At 41.5% G+C, this 22,605-nt stretch overlaps 1 protein-coding gene across 1 annotated transcript; it reads right to left on the bottom strand.

Moving 5' to 3' along the window:
* Window positions 1–4,820: 4,820 nt before the first annotated feature.
* LOC119918625 lies at window positions 4,821–21,177 on the bottom strand. The gene is made up of 5 exons (XM_038739380.1): window positions 19,310–21,177; window positions 15,614–15,804; window positions 13,358–13,502; window positions 9,047–9,352; window positions 4,821–5,905 (listed from the first exon to the last, which is right to left on the bottom strand). The coding sequence occupies exons 1-5, from the start codon at window positions 20,912–20,914 to the stop codon at window positions 5,747–5,749; spliced, it is 2,406 nt and encodes an 801-aa protein (XP_038595308.1). The 5' UTR covers window positions 20,915–21,177; the 3' UTR covers window positions 4,821–5,746.
* Window positions 21,178–22,605: the final 1,428 nt, after the last annotated feature.

Raw genomic sequence — 22,605 nt, 5'->3', positions numbered from 1 at the left:
TGCAGTTATTGAGCTCCATCCATCCGCCCGTACAGTCTTCGTTCAAGTGGGTACAACTGTCTGGGTAAAAAGGTGAAATATCTTGGCCCTTTCCTAGAAAAGGGTGAAGCTTTTAGTTTGCTTTTGGGTTTTAATCAGTAGCTTCAGGGCCTGTGTTCTGTCACCAGTTTCAGCTTTAATGATCACTTCAATATATTTTGGAGTAGGAGAGACTTGCCCATACTACACCCCAACAAAAAGGGCACACATTTCCACACAGAAAGGTTTGTGTCTTTCATGAACAACATCTGTCCATGCTGATTATCCTGTACAAGCCCTCCTTGATAGTGTTCAAAAGATTCTCACACAAGATTAAGACCATTTGTAGTAGAAGACCACTGTGCAAATGGGGCAGCAGCAGTTATCAAAAACAGGTATGTCAGATTTAATCATAATTGTGTTTGTTTATCAACTCTGCAGGAGATTATTTGTGAATTATTTTTTTTATGTAACAAAAATTGTCTTTTCAAATGATTCAGATCTCTGCCTTGTCTCAGAATCTTGGCTGACACCAAATGATCATGTTCTACTACCCACCTGGCTATTGTTTTTAAGCCGCCCAGACTAACGGGCAGGGGTGGTGGTGTCTTTTACACAAAGAAAGCTACAAATTCTCCAGCAGTGAGCTGGGGCTGTTAAGAAATCCTTCCTTTTAAAGTAAAATATCCTGGTCTGTGGTTCTGGTTCTGATCCTTTCTGACTTTCTTATCCATACCTTTTGCCCTGACATCTCCCTTGATTTCAAAAATCTTCTAAAGTGATTTATCTTATTACATGCTCTGACTCGACCTGCACACTCAAAATGTCAAACTCTTGATCTAATCTTATCCTATGGTATAAAGATTGCCACCAATGCCTTATGTTTAACATGGTGTTGCCAGTAGCCCGGTCCCCAAAACCTACTTTAGAACTTTTAATCATTTCAAAGTCTAAAATCCAATAAAATTTAAAAATGTTCTCCTAAAGATGATTTTGAAAGGTTTTTTATTTGTTGATTGGATTATGAAGTCCATGTCTATTTTAAATGTGTTTTGGGGAAGCATTTGCATTGATTAAACTGTAACAACTACAGAACAATCAACATGGAATCAATAACCACTCATGCATATTGTGCCAAGATCAGAATATTTTGGAGGACTGTGGTGTTTATCAGCATCTTACCTGAATGAAAAGAAAAATTACTATGTTCTCCACATATTGTTGTATATGGTCACGTTAGCTTCTCTATTCTGTGTTTGATTGAGGGTACACACACACAGGAAGAAGGACTGACTGATGTCGGTGTTCTTTTTAAACTTCACTCAGTATTTTGATGTCAGGAATATCAAGCTATTTATTTTACATGACATGACATTTTAGATTTGTTTCCAGTGAGATATTGAGTCCTAGTGTGAATATAGGACTTTACTGTTGATGCTCTAGAAAAAATATCTTAGGTTTAAAATAAATCAGTTCAACTCCTGTTCTCAGTGACAAACACAATTCTTTAGCAATGAAAAATTATCAGTCAAGTATTCATAAAGAACCTTTCGAAGTTCAATTTCTTTATATTAATGTTACTTTCATTTAATATGGTTAAGTGCAAGTTCAGCAAGAGAACAGCACATTTATTGCTTGGTTGAGGCCTGTTTCTTTCTGTTTGGTAGAAACTACAATGAGAAGCTGTTTTAGGAAATGAATGAACATTTTAAACATGACTATTTACTAAATCCGCCCAGCTGATGGGACAACAGCGTATGTGTCTTAGTTTTAATTCAAAGAACAAACAGTCCATTTTATGTGTTCTTATTCTTGGAGATTGTCATGTCTGTTGTCTGTCTTCATCCTCATTTATCTCTGTTTTGATCAAACTCAGAGTCTTTTAACTTGGTCCAATATATAAAGCAGCCCACACATAACAAAGGTCACACACTTTGGTCACCTATGGTTTATGTGTGGATAATGTGTCCAACTTATATTCAGTAATTGGTCCTGCACCCATACAGCCAGGTGAATCTTCTCCGGAAAAATGTGAAGAATTTCTTAATTACTTTTTTTTTTAAGTCGTGGAGATTCAGCAGGAACCCTGGAACACACTGTTGCATTGTCTAAATCATCTACCTGCCCTTCAGACTGCATTCAGACTTGGTTTTTAAAAGCTGTATTTCACACGGTTGGCCCAGCCATCATTAAAAAGCCCTCTTTAGATGCCTCTGTTTTAAGTAATTTTAGACCCATTTCCAAGCTGCCATTTTATCCAAGATTTTACAATAAAATTGTTTCATCAGTTAATTTCCTTTTTGAACAATAATCAAACTTTTGAAAAGTTTAATCAGGTTTCCGCTACTTACACAGTACTGAGTCTGCTCTGATTAAGGTCACCAATGATTTGCTGCTTGCAGCTGATTCAGGAATATATTCTCTTTTAATTCTTCTTGACCTCAGCTCAGCGTGACTATGTTGCCATCAGTGATGTGGCCCTGGATTGGTTTGTCTGCAATCTGTCAAATAGGTAATTTCTGTGATCCTTGGAGAAGCCTCCTCTTCTCATGCTCCTCTGTTTTTTAGGGTCCCCCAGGGGTCGAGCTTGGGGGCACTTCACATGTTACCCCTAGGGCAAATCATTCAGACTTATAATATTAATTTCCATTTCTCTGCAGATGACATCCAGTTGTATGTCCCGTTAAGGCCTGGTTCTACCGATGTTTCTCTCTTGCTGAGATAAATGCTTGGATGTCTAATAACTTTCTTCAGTTAAACGAAACTAAATCAGAAATAGTTGTATTTGCCCCCGTTGGACCCAGCACTAGCTACCTTAATAATCTCCTGCCTATCCTTTCAGATAACATTCAGAAAGAAGCACACAACCTTGGCAACCATTTTTGACTCAGAGCTGTCTTTTGATGCTAAGGTGACCAAAGTGGTGCTGTCCTGTTTTGTCGAGCTGAGACAGCTAACAAAGATTAGAACATTTTTCTCCTCTGCTGATTTAGAGAAGGTCCTCCATGCCTTTATTTTCTCAAGACTCGACTACTGCAATGCTCTGTAGGTATTACTGTAGTAAGGGAAACATCTATAGACTACAGCTCACTTCCATCGTATGGCGTTTTTATAAACATTATACTCTATATTGCCAAAAGTTTTAGGACACCCCTCCGATTCTTTGAATTCAGGTGTTCCTATCACTTCCATGGCCACAGGTGTATAAAATCAAGCCTTGGCATGCAGGCTACTTCTACAGACATTTGCGAAAGAGCACTGAGGCACACAGTGTGCAGAAGTCGCCAACTTTCTACAGAGTCAATAGCTACAGGCCTTTGGATTAGCTCTAGAACAGTGCGTAGCTACATGGAATGAGTTTACAGGGCCGAGCAGCTACATCCAAGCCTTACATCACCAAGTGCAATGCAAAGCATCGGATGCAGTGGTGTAAAGCACGGCGCCACTGGACACTAGAGCAGAGGAGACGTGTTCTCTGGAGTGATGAATAATGCTTCTGTGTGGCAATCCGATGGAAGAGTCTGGGTTTGCGGTTGCCAGGAGAACAGTACTTGCCTGACTGCATTGTGCCAGGTGTTAAATTTGGTGGAGGGGGGATTATGGTGTGGGGTTGTTTTTCAGGGGTTGGGCTTGGCCCCTTAGTTCCAGTGAAAGAAACTGTTAATGCTTCAGCATACCAAGACATTTTGGACAATTTCATGCTCACAACTTTTGGGAATGGCCCCTTCCTGTTCCAACATGACTGCACACCAGAGCACAAAGCAAGGTCCCTAAAGACATGGATAAGCGAGTTTGGTGTGAAGACCGTAACTGGCCTGCACAGAGTCCTGATCTCAACCCGATAGAATACGTTTGGGATAAATTAGAGCGGAGACTGCGAGCCAGGCCTTCTCGTCCAACATCTGTGCCTAACTTTACAAATGCGCTTCTAGAAGAATGGTCAAAAATTCCCATGAATACACTCCTAAACCTTGTAGACCGCTGCAAAGGGTGGGTCCATATTAAACTCTATGGATTTTGAATGGGATGTCATTAACATTTTATTTTATTTTTTTTAGTATGGATGTTTGTTTTATTGTACAGCACTAAAAAGTGCTATACAAATAAAGTTAGTATTATTATTATTAACCATGTATTGTTTTTAAGTAGGTGAAAATATGATAAAAGCGGGCAGAAATGCAGTAAATGGTATTCAAATAGTTTTGTTACATTTCAAACCAATGTTACAAAAAGAATTCAAACACCAACAAAGCCATGATGTAGAAATAACGCTGGCTCGGGTTGCTGGGCCATGCAATCATGTCAGACTTGCTCCAGGTAAAAATAACTGATGATCTCTGCAAATATTACAAAACAATGTGACCGCACATGCAAAAAAAGATTTATACACTGCAACATGTACAGCAATTATACAGCATACAGTACATTATAACCAGTAGCCTTGGCTGGAAAGAGATTGTTTTTAAAACAATATTAGGAGACCTTTGAAATACAAATAGTGTGTTCTGTTGATGTGCAGCCTGCACGTTAAAGAAGATGCTGAGTGGTCTGTGCTCTCTGTGAACACCACAACTTACCATGTAATTGTCATTGTCTTCCAAAAGATAAAATCGCTCCTACCAGCAGGACAGTAACTTTTTCTTTGCTCCTGACAGCTGAGGTCTTTGTTAGATGTACTGTGTGTCTACACTTCATGAAAACATTTCAGAAAAATCCAGTATTCAAGTATCAATCTGTCCATGCTTTTTAATTTATAAAAGAAGTCTTGAGAGGATATTCTTACACGTGTATGTGTATGCAGTCATCTGTTAACTGCAGAAAAACCCTGGTGAAAACCATGCAGTTTGAGCTGTAGCCACCAGCCAGTTCCCAAACATACAGTAGCTTCTAGGAGTCTTATTTGGGGTTTTGTACCATTTAGTAAATATCAGCATCGTTAAAGTTCATGCATTATATATGTGGCAAATTGTCCAACCTCAGCATGTGGTCTGAGACCGTGGTAAGATGACTAATGGTAGGGTTTGGCAAGTATATATACCATTAAACAATGGAAATATGTCAGCTGTTAAAGTTTTTGGCATACTGTTTACTGCAGTCGCTCTCCTTTATATATCTCTGGTGGTGGTAGGCCAATGTGGGCCATGTTGGAAATCACTGAGCAGGACTGTTCTGGCAGTAGCGATTTACACAATTTTTGCATCAATGTGATGAAGTACCTGGATTTTTCAGTATTTAATTCAGTGGATTAGACAAAACCATACATTAGCATGTGGTTACGTTATCTAGCAGTGGTTTCTCAATTGAATTTTCAAGAAATATACATTATCGCAATAAATAACATTACAATTGTCCCATAATAAAACATTTTATCCTAACTGCAAGTACTAGCTTCCATTTCATATTAATAGAAATGCTAATGCTAGTGTACCTCAAAATTGGGATCACATTCCCATGATCCCCTGCAAATCCCTGCAATGATGGATTCATTTTTTACTGTAATGATACTACTGTCTGAAATGAATCTGGCAACTGTTAAGTAAAGTAAAAGATACACTGACATGTCAGTCACCTATGTAGTGGATTTTCTCTGCAGCTTAAGATATCATGTGTATTCTATCTGGTCATTTTGTTGACTCCTTTCATGCTGAAGTGAAGCTGTTCTCGGTTTGAGAAATAACAGTTGCTGATATGTGTGCACAAAGGGGAACATCCATGATTTACTCTGTGTTCAGTCCATGAGTTCCTGTTTGATTCGGATGAGGGTCGGGGGGTGTCTGCTGCCTCGGCCCTCCCTCCGTAAAATGTATTCACTAAACTGGGAAGAGTCCACTCCACCGCCACATGAACCTGTGATCCAGAACCCTCTCTGCTGTAACCGCTCCAACACCTGCAGTCACACACAAACGAAACAAAAGCAACACAAGGATGAGATTTGAGATGGAGCCTTTGAGGAATACATTTACACATTTTCTCCAGGGGAGGGCTGAAGTCAAGTAAAGCAAAACAATAGCTGCACAAATTTTGTCATCAGTAGAACTTAAAAAATAAATAAAATATAAATATAAAATCAGAATTCAGCTAATCAGAATATACAATCAAGTTAATAAACTGGCCAGTGGGACATTTTGTAAGAGCCATCTTGAGGCTCTGCTCTCGAATACTTTTCTTCACATCATAGAGCTACAATTCAACATGCATTCATCGCTCAATCTGACATTTATTACACCATCTCGCTGTCTGTGTGACATGCAATAAACTTACACGATTGTTGTTGCACTGTCTAATGGCGCCTTTACAGGCTGCAGTTAAGTCAAGTCTGCTAGAGGCAATGTTTTGCAAATTTAAGTACAACTTCTATCGTCTGTATAATTGTTTTATTAAAATCAACAAAATACTAGAGTACATTAGAATAAACAAGTTCAGCATGTAAGCATATCCACCTTTAAGGGCTATACACAAACAAAAAAACAATTGCCCCTCATCTCCTACCACATAAAACAAGAAGAATAGTTAGAGAAGAATATATGTCTTGTGAAAATAAATGAATATGCCACTTTGAGTAGGTGAGAAACTGCATGATTTTATTTTCAACGTGATTCCAGATATCCTAAATTTATTTCTAGCCTGTACGTGCTTGTTTCTGTGTGTGGTTGTGTATTAGTTTGTGATGTGTGTATCTGGTTGTGTTTTCTGTGTTTGGGTGTGTTAACTGTCTTTCATTGTATTTTCTAGATTCCCACAATTCCTTACGGCGGTAACATTTAAAGCGACACACGTTCTCAAACTCAAAGGATAAAATCCATCAATTTATATTTAACAAAATCCTTGCAATACAGAAGCACATTATGATACTTGAATATGCCTCACAATTTCCTTCTTTCTTTTGGCTTTGCTGTAATCCGATGCTGTTTCAACACCATTTTATGTTTCGGATTGTTTAAAGTATTTTCTACAACAATAAAAAAAAAAGAAATCACCGACCACGACAGATAAAGGATGTTGATGACCATGTAAGTTACCACTGGCTATTAAGCCTTTTCTCTCTCATACCATAACTTGCTAACATGTATGTGTGTTGGACTGGACTGTCAACAATAACTGAGACCCATGGGAGCTGTTACTGGTCTTGTAATATGATCAAAGTGAGGATAATGTTGTAGCGTGTAGGTTCACGTTATGTATTTTCAGCCTTCAGCAATATCATAAATTGATTTTACTTCAATCACAGATGCTGACACCCTGATCAAGCTGGATGACCTCTACAGTAAATGTAATGTATTACAGTATTTCAGTGTTTCCCACACACTGATTTATTTGTGGTGGCCCGCAGCATTATCAACGCTAACCGCATTTTCTTACTCTCTAAAAGCGCATATATTAGCTCAGCACCTCCTCTTGCTCGGTCTCTCTCTCTCTCTCTCTCTCTACAGTTACACTGTCATTCTGTGGGAAACATTGTAATACACAAACAACAATAATAATAATTGGGATTCATGTTGATAAATATGGGTGGGCAGGAGGGTGAGTGTGAGCAAGCATTCTCAATTCTCAAACCCTGTCCATTATTTAGTGACTGGTAGGCTACCCTATAGCCTAGGCCTTTTTACTATTTTGAATATGAAGTACTAATATATTCCACGATGTTGTCCACCTTTAGATGGCCTGCATTAAAACAACACAGGCGCAGTGTCAGAGATGCGCTTTTATAGTCCATATTCAGAACATTGTAGTTTCATCCGCCATCGCATAATTACGCCACGAAAAGAGCAGTCGGATTCTCTTAGACCTGCGGGTCCTCTTTTCCTAAGTCCTTGTGGATTCTACTTCACATCTTTCCTTGACCTCATGACGTTTTCCATCAAGGTCAAGGAAAGGAAATTATTTGACTTTTTGGACACAGCCCAGGTCACCATCTGATGTTGCTGAACTGTCTGTCTAAGCATGTATTGTTGTAGTTTATCTTTACCTACATATTTCTGCCTGCTCGCTCCCTCCACTATGTGCGACACTGGGAGGGAAGCAGCGGTGGCTAGCTAGCTGTTGTACCAGTACCACAAGGAGAATAACCAGCACATTTGTGAAGAATTTCCTGCATTCCTCTGTCTCATTGACAACACACCGCACACTTCTGCTAATTGCTAGGCTAGTGTCGCTTAGTCTGCGTCACATTTGAATACATTTGCCACCTGGTTTGGAACTAGCTAGCAACGCTCGCTTGACAGCAGTGAAGGTAATCTACCTTCAGACTATGGTGGCCATGTTTTCTCTGACTCTTTTAGGTTTTCACCATCAGGACTAAGTGGGATGCATCCAGCCCACATCACCTTCAGATTCATCTGCTGGGCTTGTCTACTTTGAAGGCACAAGGTTCCAGGTTCTCCATCCTGGCTTTCAAAAGCGACGGACTGATATTCCCCAAGCTTGCTCTCATGTGGCTCCTCAAAATTTCCTCCCAGGGTACTGTATTTTTACAGGTTTTTTACATACATATTATCAGATTATTTTACACATGTAATATCTTATGCATGTTAGCACACATATGGACTGAGATACACAACTCTTCATACACATTTGCAAAGAATATTGGTACAGTAATACCCCCATACGATGGCAGAGCAGGGTTACAGTATATCAAATTGGATGGTGTGACACAGCTAATATAAATATGTTCCCTATTTTCTATTTTCACATCAATGTGATTGCGATATCTGATTCAATGCATTTACTGATCACATGATTTAATTGGAATTAATTTATTTTTGTCTGGTATTTTGCGTTTATAAATGCTGGTGTGACCAAGTCCTGAGACCAAAAACCCAGTAGATATTAAATTAAGACTGACAATGTCAGCTATGTTTTTACCTTTTTTTGGCCCAGAGCTACTCTTGGCTTTAAGATGTTCATTAATACCTGGGCCTCTGTTGGAGTTGGTTTGTCTACTCTGGCTACCACTGAATAGTTTAGTCACTACTGTCTGATCACTTACTAACATTGTGTTTGAAATTTGAACCCAGAGTGTGTTTTGTACCTGGACAGAGTTGAGGTGGCAGTAGCCGTTGAGTGGGAAGCGAATGATGTGTGTGGAGTCCTGGTTCCGACTAGTGCTCAAAGAATTGGACATGACGTTTCTGACCTCTGGAAAAACCTCCTCGATCACGGCCCAGTGGGCGCTCATGCTGATCCTCTCACCAAGCTCTGGAGCCACGTGAATCATGACACACTCACACTCCAAACACCCTCCCCTGTATTCCTGTTCAGTCCTCCAGCGCTCAAGCTCGGCCTGCAGAGGAGCCAGCTGGAAGAAACTGGCCTCTTCATACAGCAGTGAGTATTCCTGCAAAAAAAGATCAGCTTGTAAAAATACACACGCATGCACAAATACACATCCACACAGGTACACACACAAATACACACATGTAACCATAAACCAAAAAAGAAATAGCAATAACAGTCATGAGTAACTCCTTTCACCAAATGTGATTTTACTTATAATAACAATAATCACCACAATTTGTCACACAGAGATAAATTTCCCACCTTTATGCAGAACAGACTTCATTTGTTTGACTGATATTTCAACATATTGATAATTTGAGGGCATAAATGACTAAATCAAGCTTAATGCAGACTACACACTACACGACTTGTCAGCACGGGTGGTCTGGGTTTTGACATTGAGAGCTGCGAGACGTTTGATTTTACTGCATCCAAAAACTGGATGTGCTTATAGTTGGTGCACCTTGGTGATGAGTTTGACACAGGAAGTAAGAAGAATCTAATGAGAATGCAATAGGGAACTGAGGGCAGGGAAAGGAGAAAGAGGCGACTTCACAGACACACACACACAGTAACTCCTTGGGTGCTTCTATCAGACATTGTGATCATTTGCTTCATGGATTCCTCCAACTAGAATCATCTCGTATTAAGTGTACATCGTCTGAGGTTCCTCTCACTTGTGTCATTTGTGCACTCTCATGTAAACATGAAGACAGTCACAAGGTTAAGAGGTTATTGAGCACACAAATTACCAAGCTGGAGAGAATGATTTGTAAAGTATGTAATGGTTGCTGAAAATGTGTGTTTATTAGTTATGTAAAAACATCAATTCCAGTGAGTTCAGTATTCTAACATGGTGGCATAAATATTTCTGGTCAAGGTTGAAGGGAAATATTATAGTCACCGCTGTGATATATCCACTCCCACCTTGGGGCATAGCACATACTGTGTACTGTGTCAAGGCAAATAATGGTAACATTGTTAGCATTGTTGCACACATTTGTGTATAGTCATTTGATGTATACTTGGCCAGTCAATCAGTAAACAGCTGAGGTACTAAACCTTAGGTAGCAGCATAGACTGTAAAGGACATGTAAGCGTATTGTCTCATTTCCAGTTTCCAGTGCTTGTATGTAACTGGTAGCATATCTTTGTTGCTCTAAATTCAACCCAGTTAAATTTGTTCAATTCTTCATTACAGCAGCTAATTATCCAATGTACATTTTTAACCTAGAGTAGTTCTGCTGAAGCACTTCTGCTAGTCTCACAAGTTATACGCCACTATTTCTCTGTTTTTTGGTTTTATCTGACAAACGCAATTCGTAGCCTAGCTGAAGAAGTTGGTGTACTCAGATGTATTTTATTTGACAAACCAACTTGTAACCCAGGAAACCACAGCTGTACCTGAGTACCAGTTAGCTTTGAAAGTAGCTGACATTCTCAAAAGGAGCTTGCTCTGTGTTCTAACGCAACTAAAGTTGGAAAAGAAGAAACCCGCAACATCTTGGCCCGGATCTTTGCTGCCTGACCTGCTCCACAGGAGTCAGGAGTCAGCTGAAAGTGTTACTGCACCCCCGGTGTACGGTGGCCTGAATCCTGCACACAACGCAGGAAAGCCAGCTGGAGCATCTCGTCTCTGCCAGCGCTTCAAAACAGCAGGTGCTGTGAAAAGGAGGTGAGGTTGAATAATATATTAATTCCCATTTAGAGAGATTAAGTGCCCTAGGGTTACGTTAGTGTTTTAACATTGTGTTTTCACCATTAGATCACATACTTCACTTAACTATTGCCAATAAGATCAGGTTTATTTCATCTGTATCTGCTATTCATCTGTTGTTTTTTTTCTTTTCTCTATTATTCCTAATGTATTAATTATTAGGTATTAGTTATAAATAAGTGCCCTCATTTAATCAGTAAGAAGTTGTCTGTGTTTTCTTTAAAGCAGAAGAAAAGGTCAATCTACCAAAAGAATTCAACTCTTTCTGAAAAGACTTTCACCCCCTGCTAAATAACAGGATGTTGCCCTTTTGAACAAGTGTTTATTAAAGTAGTGTTTCTCCAACACTACCCAATTATATCTATCGTTCAAGCCAGACGAAACCAATCAGTTAGCTAAACAACTAAACTGTTATTGTACCTGGCCCCAAGCACCTCTGAGAAGCATTATCTAAAGATATCTAGTTACCCTGGATGGCATCGCCCTGGCCTCCAGCACCACTATGAGGAATCTTGGAGTTATCTTTGATCAGGACATGTCGTTTAAGTCTCACATTACGCAAATTTCAAGGACCGCCTTTTTTCACCTACGTAAAATTTCAAAAATGAGGCGTATCTTGTCTCAAAATTATGCTGAAAAACTAGTCCATGCATTTGTTACTTCTAGGCTGCGATTCTTTATCATCAGGCAGCTCGAAAAAGTCCATTAAGACTCTTCAGCTGATCCAGAATGCTGCAGCACGTGTTCTGACAGGAACCAGGAAAAGAGATCACATTTCTCCTGTTTTAGCTTCTTTGCATTGGCTTCCAGTAAAATCCAGAATAGAATTTAAAATCATTCTTCTTACCTACAAAGCTCTTAATGGTCAGGCACCATCTTATCTTAAAGAGCTCATAGTACCTTACTACCCCACCAGAGCACTGCGCTCCCAGAATGCAGGGTTACTTGTGGTTCCTAGAGTCTCCAAAAGTAGACTAGGAGCCAGAGCGTTCAGCTATCAAGCTCCTCTCCTGTGGAACCAGGTTCCAGTTTGGGTTCAGGAGGCAGACACCATCTCCACATTTAAGAGTAGGCTTAAGACTTTCCTCTTTGATAAAGCTTATAGTTAGGGCTGGCTCAGGTGAGTCCTGAACCATTACTATTGCTATCAGTAGCATTGCTATTATTCATTTTTCTTGATATTTGTATTATAACCACAACCATTACAATTATTTATTACTTTACTTTTATTGACTATTTGCTACTGTGCGTTCTGATTCCTCATGCACTCTCTGTCCCTCTCACTGCTCCCCATCATCCTGCCACTACTGAAACCACTTTTGTTTTCATTTTCTCATAGACATCTATACAAGCTGACTTCCTTTTGCAACCACTGGAGTCGCCCCCCTCCTGGCCAATATAAAGAATGCACTCTGCTTTGGCTTCACTTTTCAGACCCTGAGGTTGCCGCAGCTAAACAGTTGACAGCTGACATACTGAATGCATAATTAAGGCCACTCTGTGTAGTTTAAAATTGTCTACTTTAGTTCCTCTTTAGTGGAAGTACAAAGGCTGAAAGCAACAAATAGACTGCATTAATTTTCATTTTTCTACAAACAAAAACATATGCCTGCTATAGCCAGGGCTGTGACTCTGGGTTTTTGGCCTGTCTCCTCTGTGTTCCCTTCCCTCCTGTCTGTTTGTGTGAATGTGATGAATTCCTGCGACTCATCATCAGATTATTTTGTGCCACTTGTGGTACTGTACATCGCCTCCCTAGTTTCCTAGACACTATCATTTCTAGTTATTTCTTGTTGTCAACTCGTTTTGGTAACACTTGTTATCTTTCTCTACTTTATAAGACTCTGGGATGCACGCCAACAATCACACACCGCGGATCCTCAGCCAACCTGTTTCCTGGAACAGATATGCCACAGCAACCTGTCTGGCCCCTGTTCACACTGTTCTTCTACAGCCCAACTCAAATTCCACCTGTTGTTGAATGAACTGTTAAAAATGTACCTTGTCTCCTGTGCTCAGTGTCTGCACTTGGGTGCTATAATCACATACAAAATCTACACATAGTAGCTTTAAAATGCATCAAGTATATAGAAAGTTATTACAGTAAAGAAAAGATGTGACTTATATACAACAGTATAACAAAGGAATGTTTGTTAGCAAGGCATTGCTCACTGACAGGGTCTCAAAGAATAACAGTATACTCTAGTTACTGTTACTGATAGTTTCTGTAAGTGGTCTATAGTCTCCTCCCTCTGACAGTCTTTGTTTATTGGTTTGGGACTGGTCAGACACGCTGCATTAATTAACTGTGGTAGTACCTGATCAAAGCTCTAGACAGACACTCACTTTGAAGTCATCAGGGACGAGGAGTTTTGAGGTCCGGAGGAAGTTAAGTATGTAGCGGAACATGGGGCCGTCTCGATCGATAAAGTAGTGCTGCTTTAGACTATCCAACACTATGGGCTCCGTTCCATCAAACAGACGACCAATCCTGCCAGAAACGAAAAAAACAGAGAGGCTCTTCATCAAATACCAACCAAATGTTGGGGAGGCTGTCATGTCTGCTGGCCACAGATGTCCTAAAATGTACTGCAGCAGCTCCATGTTCAGAACTTGTTGACAGATTTTTAAGTACACACAGCCAATTTTCAATATTATTTGAATGTATTAGGTATAGTGACAGAGATGTCGCAGCAGCCTTTATTTCCCATCATCCACTGCTGTATTCTGATACCAGTGGAGGGTGGAAATACACCCATCAGGTATAACATTCTGACCACTGACAGGGGAAGTGAATAGCACTTGTTATCTCATTACAGTGGCACCTGTCAGTGGGTGAACATGGTGTCATTATAGTTGATATGTTAGAAGCAGTAAAAATGGGAAAGCATAAGGAGGACTTGAGCAACTTTGACAAGGGCCAAATTGAGATGGCTAGAGAACTGGGTCAGAGCATCTCCAAACCGGCCTGCAGGGATCAGTGCCTATCAGAAGTGGTCCAAGGAGGAAAAGCAGTGAACCAGTGACAGGGTCATGGGCCAAGGCTGGCCCTTGCGGTCTGATCCAACAGACAAGCTACTGAAGGTTACATTGCTGAAAAATGTAATGCTGGCTCTAATAAAAAAGGATGTGGGAACATCATACACAGTGAAGTCCAGGCCTCAACGGGTCAGGGCTGTTTTGACGGCAAAAGGAGACCTACTTTATGACTAGCAGGTGGTTAATATGTTATGGCGGATTGGTGTATGGGTACTTTCCTCTTTCTGCCAGTATGACCATGTGTGCTATCAGTGAAGTGAAAACTACGGGTTTAAAACAGTCAAAAGTTACGTACTTGTAAGTAATTTTAGCCCAAATCTCAGATAAACAATTTATATACCTGAACCTGAGTCCCTTAAAATGTTATTAATTTGCACCTGGATATAATTCAGACCCCTAATGTAATTGTAAAGCCAAATGCTTACCTTTATAACACTTTCATTTGATAATGACTGGATTTGTCAAATAATGTGCAAATTATGTAAAAGTGACAAACTACTTGAAATCTCCTGACTTAGTTATTTAAGGGCTTTCATTTTCATGTTCTAGGGTGGGGGTCGGCAACCTTTACTATCTGAAGAGCTACTTTTGGCTAGAAAAAAATAAACCTGCTTGGAGCTGCATAAAAGCCCTTTAAATGCAGGTTACACAGCCTATTGTCTAAATTAGCTCCTCAATATTACTAATGTGTCTATTTATTCAAATGTTTTACCACAAGGTGGCTGCAGTATGCTTATAGGCTATTTCTGATTATTTGTAACTTTGTATTTCCAATGCAATGTCTTGGTGCATTTATAAAAGTATTCAAGTACCGCAATTTCAAACATTCTGGTAAGCCAGCAGGAGTGGTGGTGAAAACATACAAATCTACCCACACACTGCTAAATTTTCTGTTCTCTGAGATTTTTCTTTTTTTGGATTTAGAATCCATAGCTATATGAGGAGAACAGCCTACCCACTGAAGACACTATACGCTATAGAGTTTGGCAGCAGGATGTAGCATGATGACGCACATGTTAGTTGAGAAAGTGAAGAAATTTTTGATCCAGTGTACATGTTTTTACAGTTGAATACTTGAATACTAGGATACTAGTTGACTAGGATGTAAATGTAAATGCTCTGTATTTGTATAGCGCCTTTCTAGTCTTTTCGACCACTCAAAGCGCTTTTACACTACATCTGCATCCAACATTCACTCACTGAGCCTAAGTGCTCAAACAGAAACTAACATTCACACACATTCATACACTGGCGGAACAGCCGCCAGGGGCAATTCGGGGTTCAGTATCTAAAGGATGACTTTAAGCCTACAACAGTGACAAAGTCAAGGAACCATTAGAGTGGGGCTAAAGAGCTACATGTGGCTCAGGAGGGTTGCTGACCCCTGCTCTAGTGGTTTAGTTTTTGCCTTTTCAAATGAATGGACAAATTAAGGTTGACAACCATCGTGACACGACAACAATCATACCAAATACCTTGATTTAGAGTAAGATTTTCGGGGCGTTTTCAGGAGTTCAAGGTATTTTAAGGATTGTTTTTTCATTGTGGATGTGCGTCTCTTACCGTGACTCAGGGTACTTGGTGAGGGTGGCCAGGCTGCTGGTGTACATATGTCCTCCTACATCAATGTGGACAGGTGCGTTGGTTTTGGTGAGCTTGGCTGGTGTGGGAATGCCGGCGGAGCCCAGAGGAGACACAGGAGACAAAGAGACGAGCTGCTGACTCGACATACTGCTGCAGCTGCCACGGCTATCCTGGTACACAAAAAAACACACACACACATAGACACATATAGTAGTGGTAGTACACGTATAAAAGCAATAGTAGAATTATTAGTATTATTCACAGCTGATGAAATTGTCCCGCATCAGTTGGTATTTTAATATGGGACTACGTAAGTTCACAATTTAAATAGAAGATAATAATTTATATTATCATTACACCAATGTGGTAGAGACACAAAGTTATGTGAAGAAAGCATTAGACAGTGCCTTCTCTCTACAGACTGTCCCCACAGGAAAATGACAGCATCAGACATTTCAGCAAAGTTCAAGTAAAAGCAAACGAGCAGCTGAAGGAATAATGATGGGAGCAAAGGAGGAAGTCTGGTGACATTGTTATAGAACAAAGTAATCATTTTAACCCAAACCATGCTGTTTCCCTAACCTTAACAAAATACTTATGTATCAACAGGGATTCATAACGGTTATGACGACACAGCTCCTGCTGATGGGGGCAGATCAGAAAACACTTGTATGAGTTGTTTTAGAGGTCTTGTCTCTTTAGCCTCCTTCCCACTGATAAGATGTGCTCTGTGTGGCAGGGGCCTCACCACTGATCTGTTGTGTTTACATGTTGTTCTGTTGTCCCCAAGTGGCCAAAAAGCATTAATGCAGCTCTATAACCAATAGCAAATATTACAGAGGGCTCAATGTGCCCTGCTGATATAGAATAGTTTTTTAGGTTATTTATTTATCAGGCCTGTGGGGTTACTGTTCCATCAATACAGTCTGTCAGGCAGTTGTCTCCAAGGCTACATTTCCTCTGACATGAGCCAAATCACACTCTACACTGTGACATCCTGTGAGAGGGCTGGCAGGCTTAACCCAGTAGGTAAAGTTTTAGAGAAGTGCTGATTTAGAATCATAGCTGCCAGGCAGCCTCAGGACTAGCAGATAATGCCAGAAGCCTTACAGGAAGCAAATAAATACAAGGACAGCCTGTCAGGCACATAGATATGGCTTTGCTCTGTCAGAGCACCAGCTATTTTAGTTTGCCTTGCAGGCTTCTTTACAATGCCAGGTGCCTGGCAAGCAATTGGCAGTCTGGTATGAGGCCAGTGCCTGACAGGCTGGAAACAAAGGTCCCCTGGCCTGGGCTCTCACTCAGCTCTCTTCTAGACTTTTGTGCTGTTTTCTTTAATTCTGTTCCAGACTGCTCTCTTCAAACCTGTTCAGTTGTACTTTATTGTCTTCTGTTCATGCAAGGTCAACCTCAAGTCTGCGACTTAAAGTCTGGCTGTGTGAGGACTGTTCTGAACTACTTTAAAGGGGCATTATGTAGTTTTCAGCGGCCACTAGCGGTGTGGTTCTGAGATTTCAACCAGGTGTGTGCTTGTAAGTGTGCTCGCTTGAACTCATGAGCAAGCATAATCCGAAACACAGACACTGTCATACAGAAATCCTGCAATAAACGCAGGAACACCAGCATGCAGGCTGTGGCTTTTCACTCAGACATGTTCAGGCTCTGTTACTTCAACGTTCCCGTCTCAGAGGCAGATCAACACCGACTCCGTAACGTTACTTCGTTCAGCGCAGCCAGCCGCATATCGGCACAATCCTCCCGGAAAAAAGGCAGAGTGACAGCGGCTACAGACAGACAGGGAGACAGCTTCACACAATATACTGGAAACCCAGGTAAACCCCTACTGCAACATTACAGTAATAGTTTTATCAGCTGCAGGTTGAACTAATCCACGCTCGTTACATGATCACGGTACATTTACTGCATTTAGCCGACGCGTTAGCTCGCCTGCAGCTTTCAGTAACTATCTTTACTATATGAATTAACATTAACATAACAAAACACTGACACACTGAAAATATCACTTATATCATCAAAATTTCGGAGCAAACACATTAACAAACACTATGTACACATCCAGCATACACATCAGCAGCATCAGCATTCTTTTAAAATCATGTCTGATGAATGTAAATCCAAAATTCATTCTCCTTTTAGTTTGGTTCTCCCCCGATTGGCTCATTGAAAAGGTAGCCTTGGAGACACCTACGTGACAGACTGTATTGATGGAACAGTAATCCCATAGGTCCGACAAATATATAACCTAAAATACAAATTTTTATCAGCAGGGCACATTAAGCCCTCTGTAATATTTGCTTAGGTTAATAGAGCTGCATTAAATAACTTTTTGCCCATTTTGGGACAGGAGAACAACATTTGTAGTTGTGTGTCTGGCCACCTGATAAATAAAAATCTAACATCCACTTTACTTTTGAGCTAAAAAGATGGTGGTTGATGGTGGAACTCTCCATGAACTCCTGAGAAACATACCTATCTAAAGAGATAGGTATTGCTAGTTGCTCCAATTGTTTCATGCTAGTTTACTTTTACACTGGCAAGTCTCTTATTGTGCCTGTCTGCTGTTTAGCACTGAGCAGGTAGTGCAGTGAGATTTTACAGCTTTTTCACTGAAAACAGCTGCCTGCTGCTGCTGGAAGTAAGGTTCGTGAGGGCTGTGAGATTATGGAGGACTGATCCTGACAAATTCAGAAATAATTAAAAGCTCAATAAATAAATAAGCATCCGATTAAATGCACAAAAAAGAAAGTAGATAAATAAATGTAGGCAAAAATAAAACAGACAAAAATATTAAAACACACATATATAAATACATTTAAAAAATAAGTAATTAATAAATAAAGTTGAAGATTATAACGGACAATAAATAATAAGGTAATTATTACAAAGGTGAATAAGTAAAGATATATACATTTATGTGTCATTGTATAATTTAATTACTGCCTATATTTATTTATCTATTTTATTTTTTGTGCATTTAATCGGATGCTTATTTATTTATTGAGCATTTATTTATTTCTCTATGTATTTCTGAATTTGTCAGAATCAGTCCTCTATATGAGAGTGGATCCAAGCAGTAAAGTTGAGCAGCATAAACAAAACACTGAGCTGAGGCTAAAGGCTCTGTAGAGCTGAAGAGGACTGCAGAGTTGGGTGATATTTCTGTGTGGGTGTAACTACCAGCAACATCTTTCATATTACACATAGATGAAGCTACTTTACTAAGTGCAGCATCTATTAAATGACTTTGTTGGCTCAAGTTTAAATAAGTGAGGGATTTTCTAATAGGCTACACACAGGGCCTGTAAATGTGTAATCCTTTCAAAAATAGTAATCATCAGTAGGCTATGTATTTCCACTGTGGTTTACCACTAAACATGGGAAAACTACATTCAAACAAATATTAATATTTTCTCCACCAAAAAAAAATCATCTGTTTACACACTGTTTCATCTCTCTCATCAACACTTTGATGTTTCCTACACTGTAATGTAATATATGTGCACAAAGACACGTTACACTGCTTCACTACTCGTATGGACTGTATCTTATCCGCACAGTGTTACTCATACAGGACTCCATGTTTTGACTTGCCTGCGGCGCAGCTTACGCACGAGCTGCTGCTGAAGATGATAACTATCACATTTCCTATGTTACCTGCGTGGGCACAGCGACCGGGGACCGGACGGCGGGCTGTGTATGAATATGGGACTCCTTGGCTCTCGCAGGCTCCGGCTCGCTCTCGTTCCGCTCCACAGGCGACTCCGTCCCGGGGCGCACGCACAGCTTCTTGGCGTACGGAGCCTCCGGGTCCTCCTCCGCGCTGGCTCTGCTGGCAGCTGCTGTTGTTGATGTGTTGATTGTTGCTGCCGTTGTTGTCGTTGTCCGGTGCGGCTTCACATCCGCAGCGTCTGTTACCCGGCGGAGGTACGGAATCACGAGCTGGAGGTGAGACTGCGCGTGACCGTTGACCGTTTCCGAGGCAACGTAAAGCGTCGTCGTTGGCCTGGAGCCCGCGGCGCCCACGATGCTGTTGAGCGTTGCTATGGAGACGGCACCGATGCAGTGGTTGGTGTAGGTCTTGGAGAGCTTGGCAGCACGCGACAACATCTGCATCCTCGTGCCCAACAGGTTCTTACCGATGGCTTTGTTCTCGTACCACGTCACGTCGCTCGCGCAGCAGTGGTCCCGGGGCCGCTGGAAGAACGCCCTGCACAGCGGGTTCCGTTTAGACACGTACCGGACGAAGCTGGCATACGGACACTGCTCCGTGTCCGTCTCATACATCCGCGGCAAGGTGTCCTCGTCGGCGTCCGGACGCTTTTTGGTCCAGGCGGCGGAGCGAGACTTGTGGTACGGTCCGAGAGCTTTAAAATAAACAAACTTTCTCCCGTCCTCATCCACAGCCAGGCCGAAAGAGTCCTCCTCCAGCTCCCGCTGGTTCTCCCGACCCCTGGTGCAGAAATACATACATGTCTCGAACCAGACTTTGTTGAGCAGCCCGAACGGCGTGTCTGTGTTGAAAACAGAGGACTCGTATAGTTTCCGCAGGTCCGAGCGCGTGATGGCTTGCTTCTGCACCACGGGACCGGCGCCTTGCTCCTCCAGCCTCCGAATGACTGCTGCCAGAGTGAGGTTGGCGCTGCGCAGCTCTGGGTCCTTGGTGAGGTCCAAGGTGCGGCAGTAGGGCGGCTCGTTCAGGTACCGGTTCAGTGAGCTCCGGATGCTGATGAGGGATGACTTGCTGTACAACTGTCCACTTTTGGAGCGCGCCTCCGCGTAAAAGGAGCGCAGCACCGCGCAGAGCGCCTCCTTGTCCAGAGTTTCAAAGTCTGGACTTTGGTCCTTCTCATTGAGGTACTCCCTGAAGATCCTCACCGCATAACGGGTGGCCAGGCGGGTGTTCTCGCTCAGTCTGTTCCGCTCTGACCGCTGAAGGTCTCCCTCCAGGTGAGACTCCAGCCCAGCGGGGATGCTACTGCTGAAGCGGTCCGCCTCTTCCTCCTCCTCTCCTCGGTCCATACTCCGCATAACGACCGCTTGTGTCTCCACGGCGGAACCGCTGGAGTCCAGCACTGTGTTTTCTGACTCCCACTCCAGCTCCACACCATCTCTATCGGACTCCTCGTCCTCCTCCTCCCCGGTGATCTGGATCTCCTGGATCTCATCTTCTTCGTCCTCCTCATTATCCTCATCCCTTCTTCTCTCGGGGCAGCTCATCTGCTCCTGCTCCGTGTCTCCGCTGGCAGGCATTCTCGCCATATTGCGGTCTGTGAAGCAGTCCTCCGGCAGCGCGCATGCGCTATATTGGACCGCAGCGCTGAAAGCCTTTTGTGTTTAAGTGACCTTCAGCCGCGCACGCGCTTTTTTAAGGTACAGTGAGCGAGCGCAGCGGGAGGGTAAATTTGGAAGCGCGTTCCCTGTCAAAAAGGCTGCAGTATTGGACTGCATATTGGACCAATATGAACACTGTGATGTGGTGAACAACAGGACTGCAGGAGTGTGACCTCCAGCATCAGCATGAGCCAAACAACACACCATTCTTTACACTTCACATCAGTTTGATACATAATATGACGAGTGTTTGAATGTATAATTAAGACTGTCTGCTAAAAGAGATGCAAAAAATTAATTCAACAAATAAATTCTGAAACTATGTTGGCTCCTGTGTGTTCATGTGAGTGTACATACTTTATCGGCCTATGTATTCAGATTGGGACATGTTAAAATCTGAGAGCTAAAATAACATATATAATAGCCCATACATACACATAAACACATACAAGAGCTGTCCACATGCATACTTTCTATAACCATTAAAACAAGCAAATATGATGAAAAATGTATACAGTACTAGATTTGTCATAATTAAGAAGGTAATTTGTGAACTGCAGTCTTTGCACATGAAAATCACTTGCAAGGTATTAAACATTAAATTATTATTATTTTTAAATATTTGATAAAAAGAACCCTGCGATGGACTGGCAACCTGTCCAGGGTGTAACCCCCCCTTCGTCCGATGCAGCAAACTTATGCACCAAGGCCCTTGAATAAAAAGTTTTTTTGTATGTATGTACTGATTTTTGACAGAAAATGCAAAATGTCATCACTAGTCAATGGAGCTCCCTTCATGAGCTTGAAAATGAAGGTCAAATGTGAATGGTACTCCATTCAGTGAGTGAGCCTAAGCCACAAGGTGAAACATGTTGATTTCAATCATCTCAAAGGTTGTTAACACCATGCGATATGATGGAAACCTACAGAACAGCCACTAATGTGGTGAGATAGTTTCATCATCTGCTGTTTCCAAGAGTAAACTCTGAACCATTTTTGGAGCTTCATCAGTAGGATTACATCTTTAACACACCGTACTGTTTCTTTATACAATAAATGTAGACTAAATGTAAAAAAAAATAAAAAAAAGACACACGCTCCTGTCTACATCAGTGGAGCTGAGGTGGAGCAGGTGAACAGTTTCAGGCTCCTGGGAATCAGCATCACAGAGAACCTGACATGATCCTCTTACATCTCCATGCTGGTGAAGAAAGCTCAGAAACACCTGTTTTTCTTAAGGAAGCTTAAGAAGGACAATTCCTGTGCAAAGTTCTTGTCAGCTTTTACAGAGGAGCAATAGAAAGCATCCTGACTGGAATCATTACTAACTGGCATGGGATGTGCACGGCCCAGGACAGGAAGGCTCAGTAGCGGGTTATTAAAACTGCACAGAAGATCTGCCTGCAGAGCCCAAAGGATACTAAAGGACAGCCACAGCCTGTTCACCCTGCTGCCTTCTAAGAAGAGATATAGGAGTTTCAGCTGCCACACCACCAGACTGCAGAGCAGACTCAATTCATCCTCAGCACTGCACCATAAATGAATTAAATGGAACTTTACACTGACATACAAATACATACTTTCAGGGTGTATGTGTGTATATGTATGTATAACTTACC

The sequence above is a fragment of the Micropterus salmoides genome, unplaced genomic scaffold (assembly GCF_014851395.1).
Source record: "Micropterus salmoides isolate LMB-PRFRI ecotype aquatic unplaced genomic scaffold, ASM1485139v1 Ms_hic_scaffold_2317, whole genome shotgun sequence".
NCBI classification, from domain to species: Eukaryota; Metazoa; Chordata; class Actinopteri; order Centrarchiformes; family Centrarchidae; genus Micropterus; species Micropterus salmoides.
The sequence above is the reverse complement of the archived record's forward strand: the minus strand, read 5'-3'. Positions and strand labels throughout refer to the sequence as shown.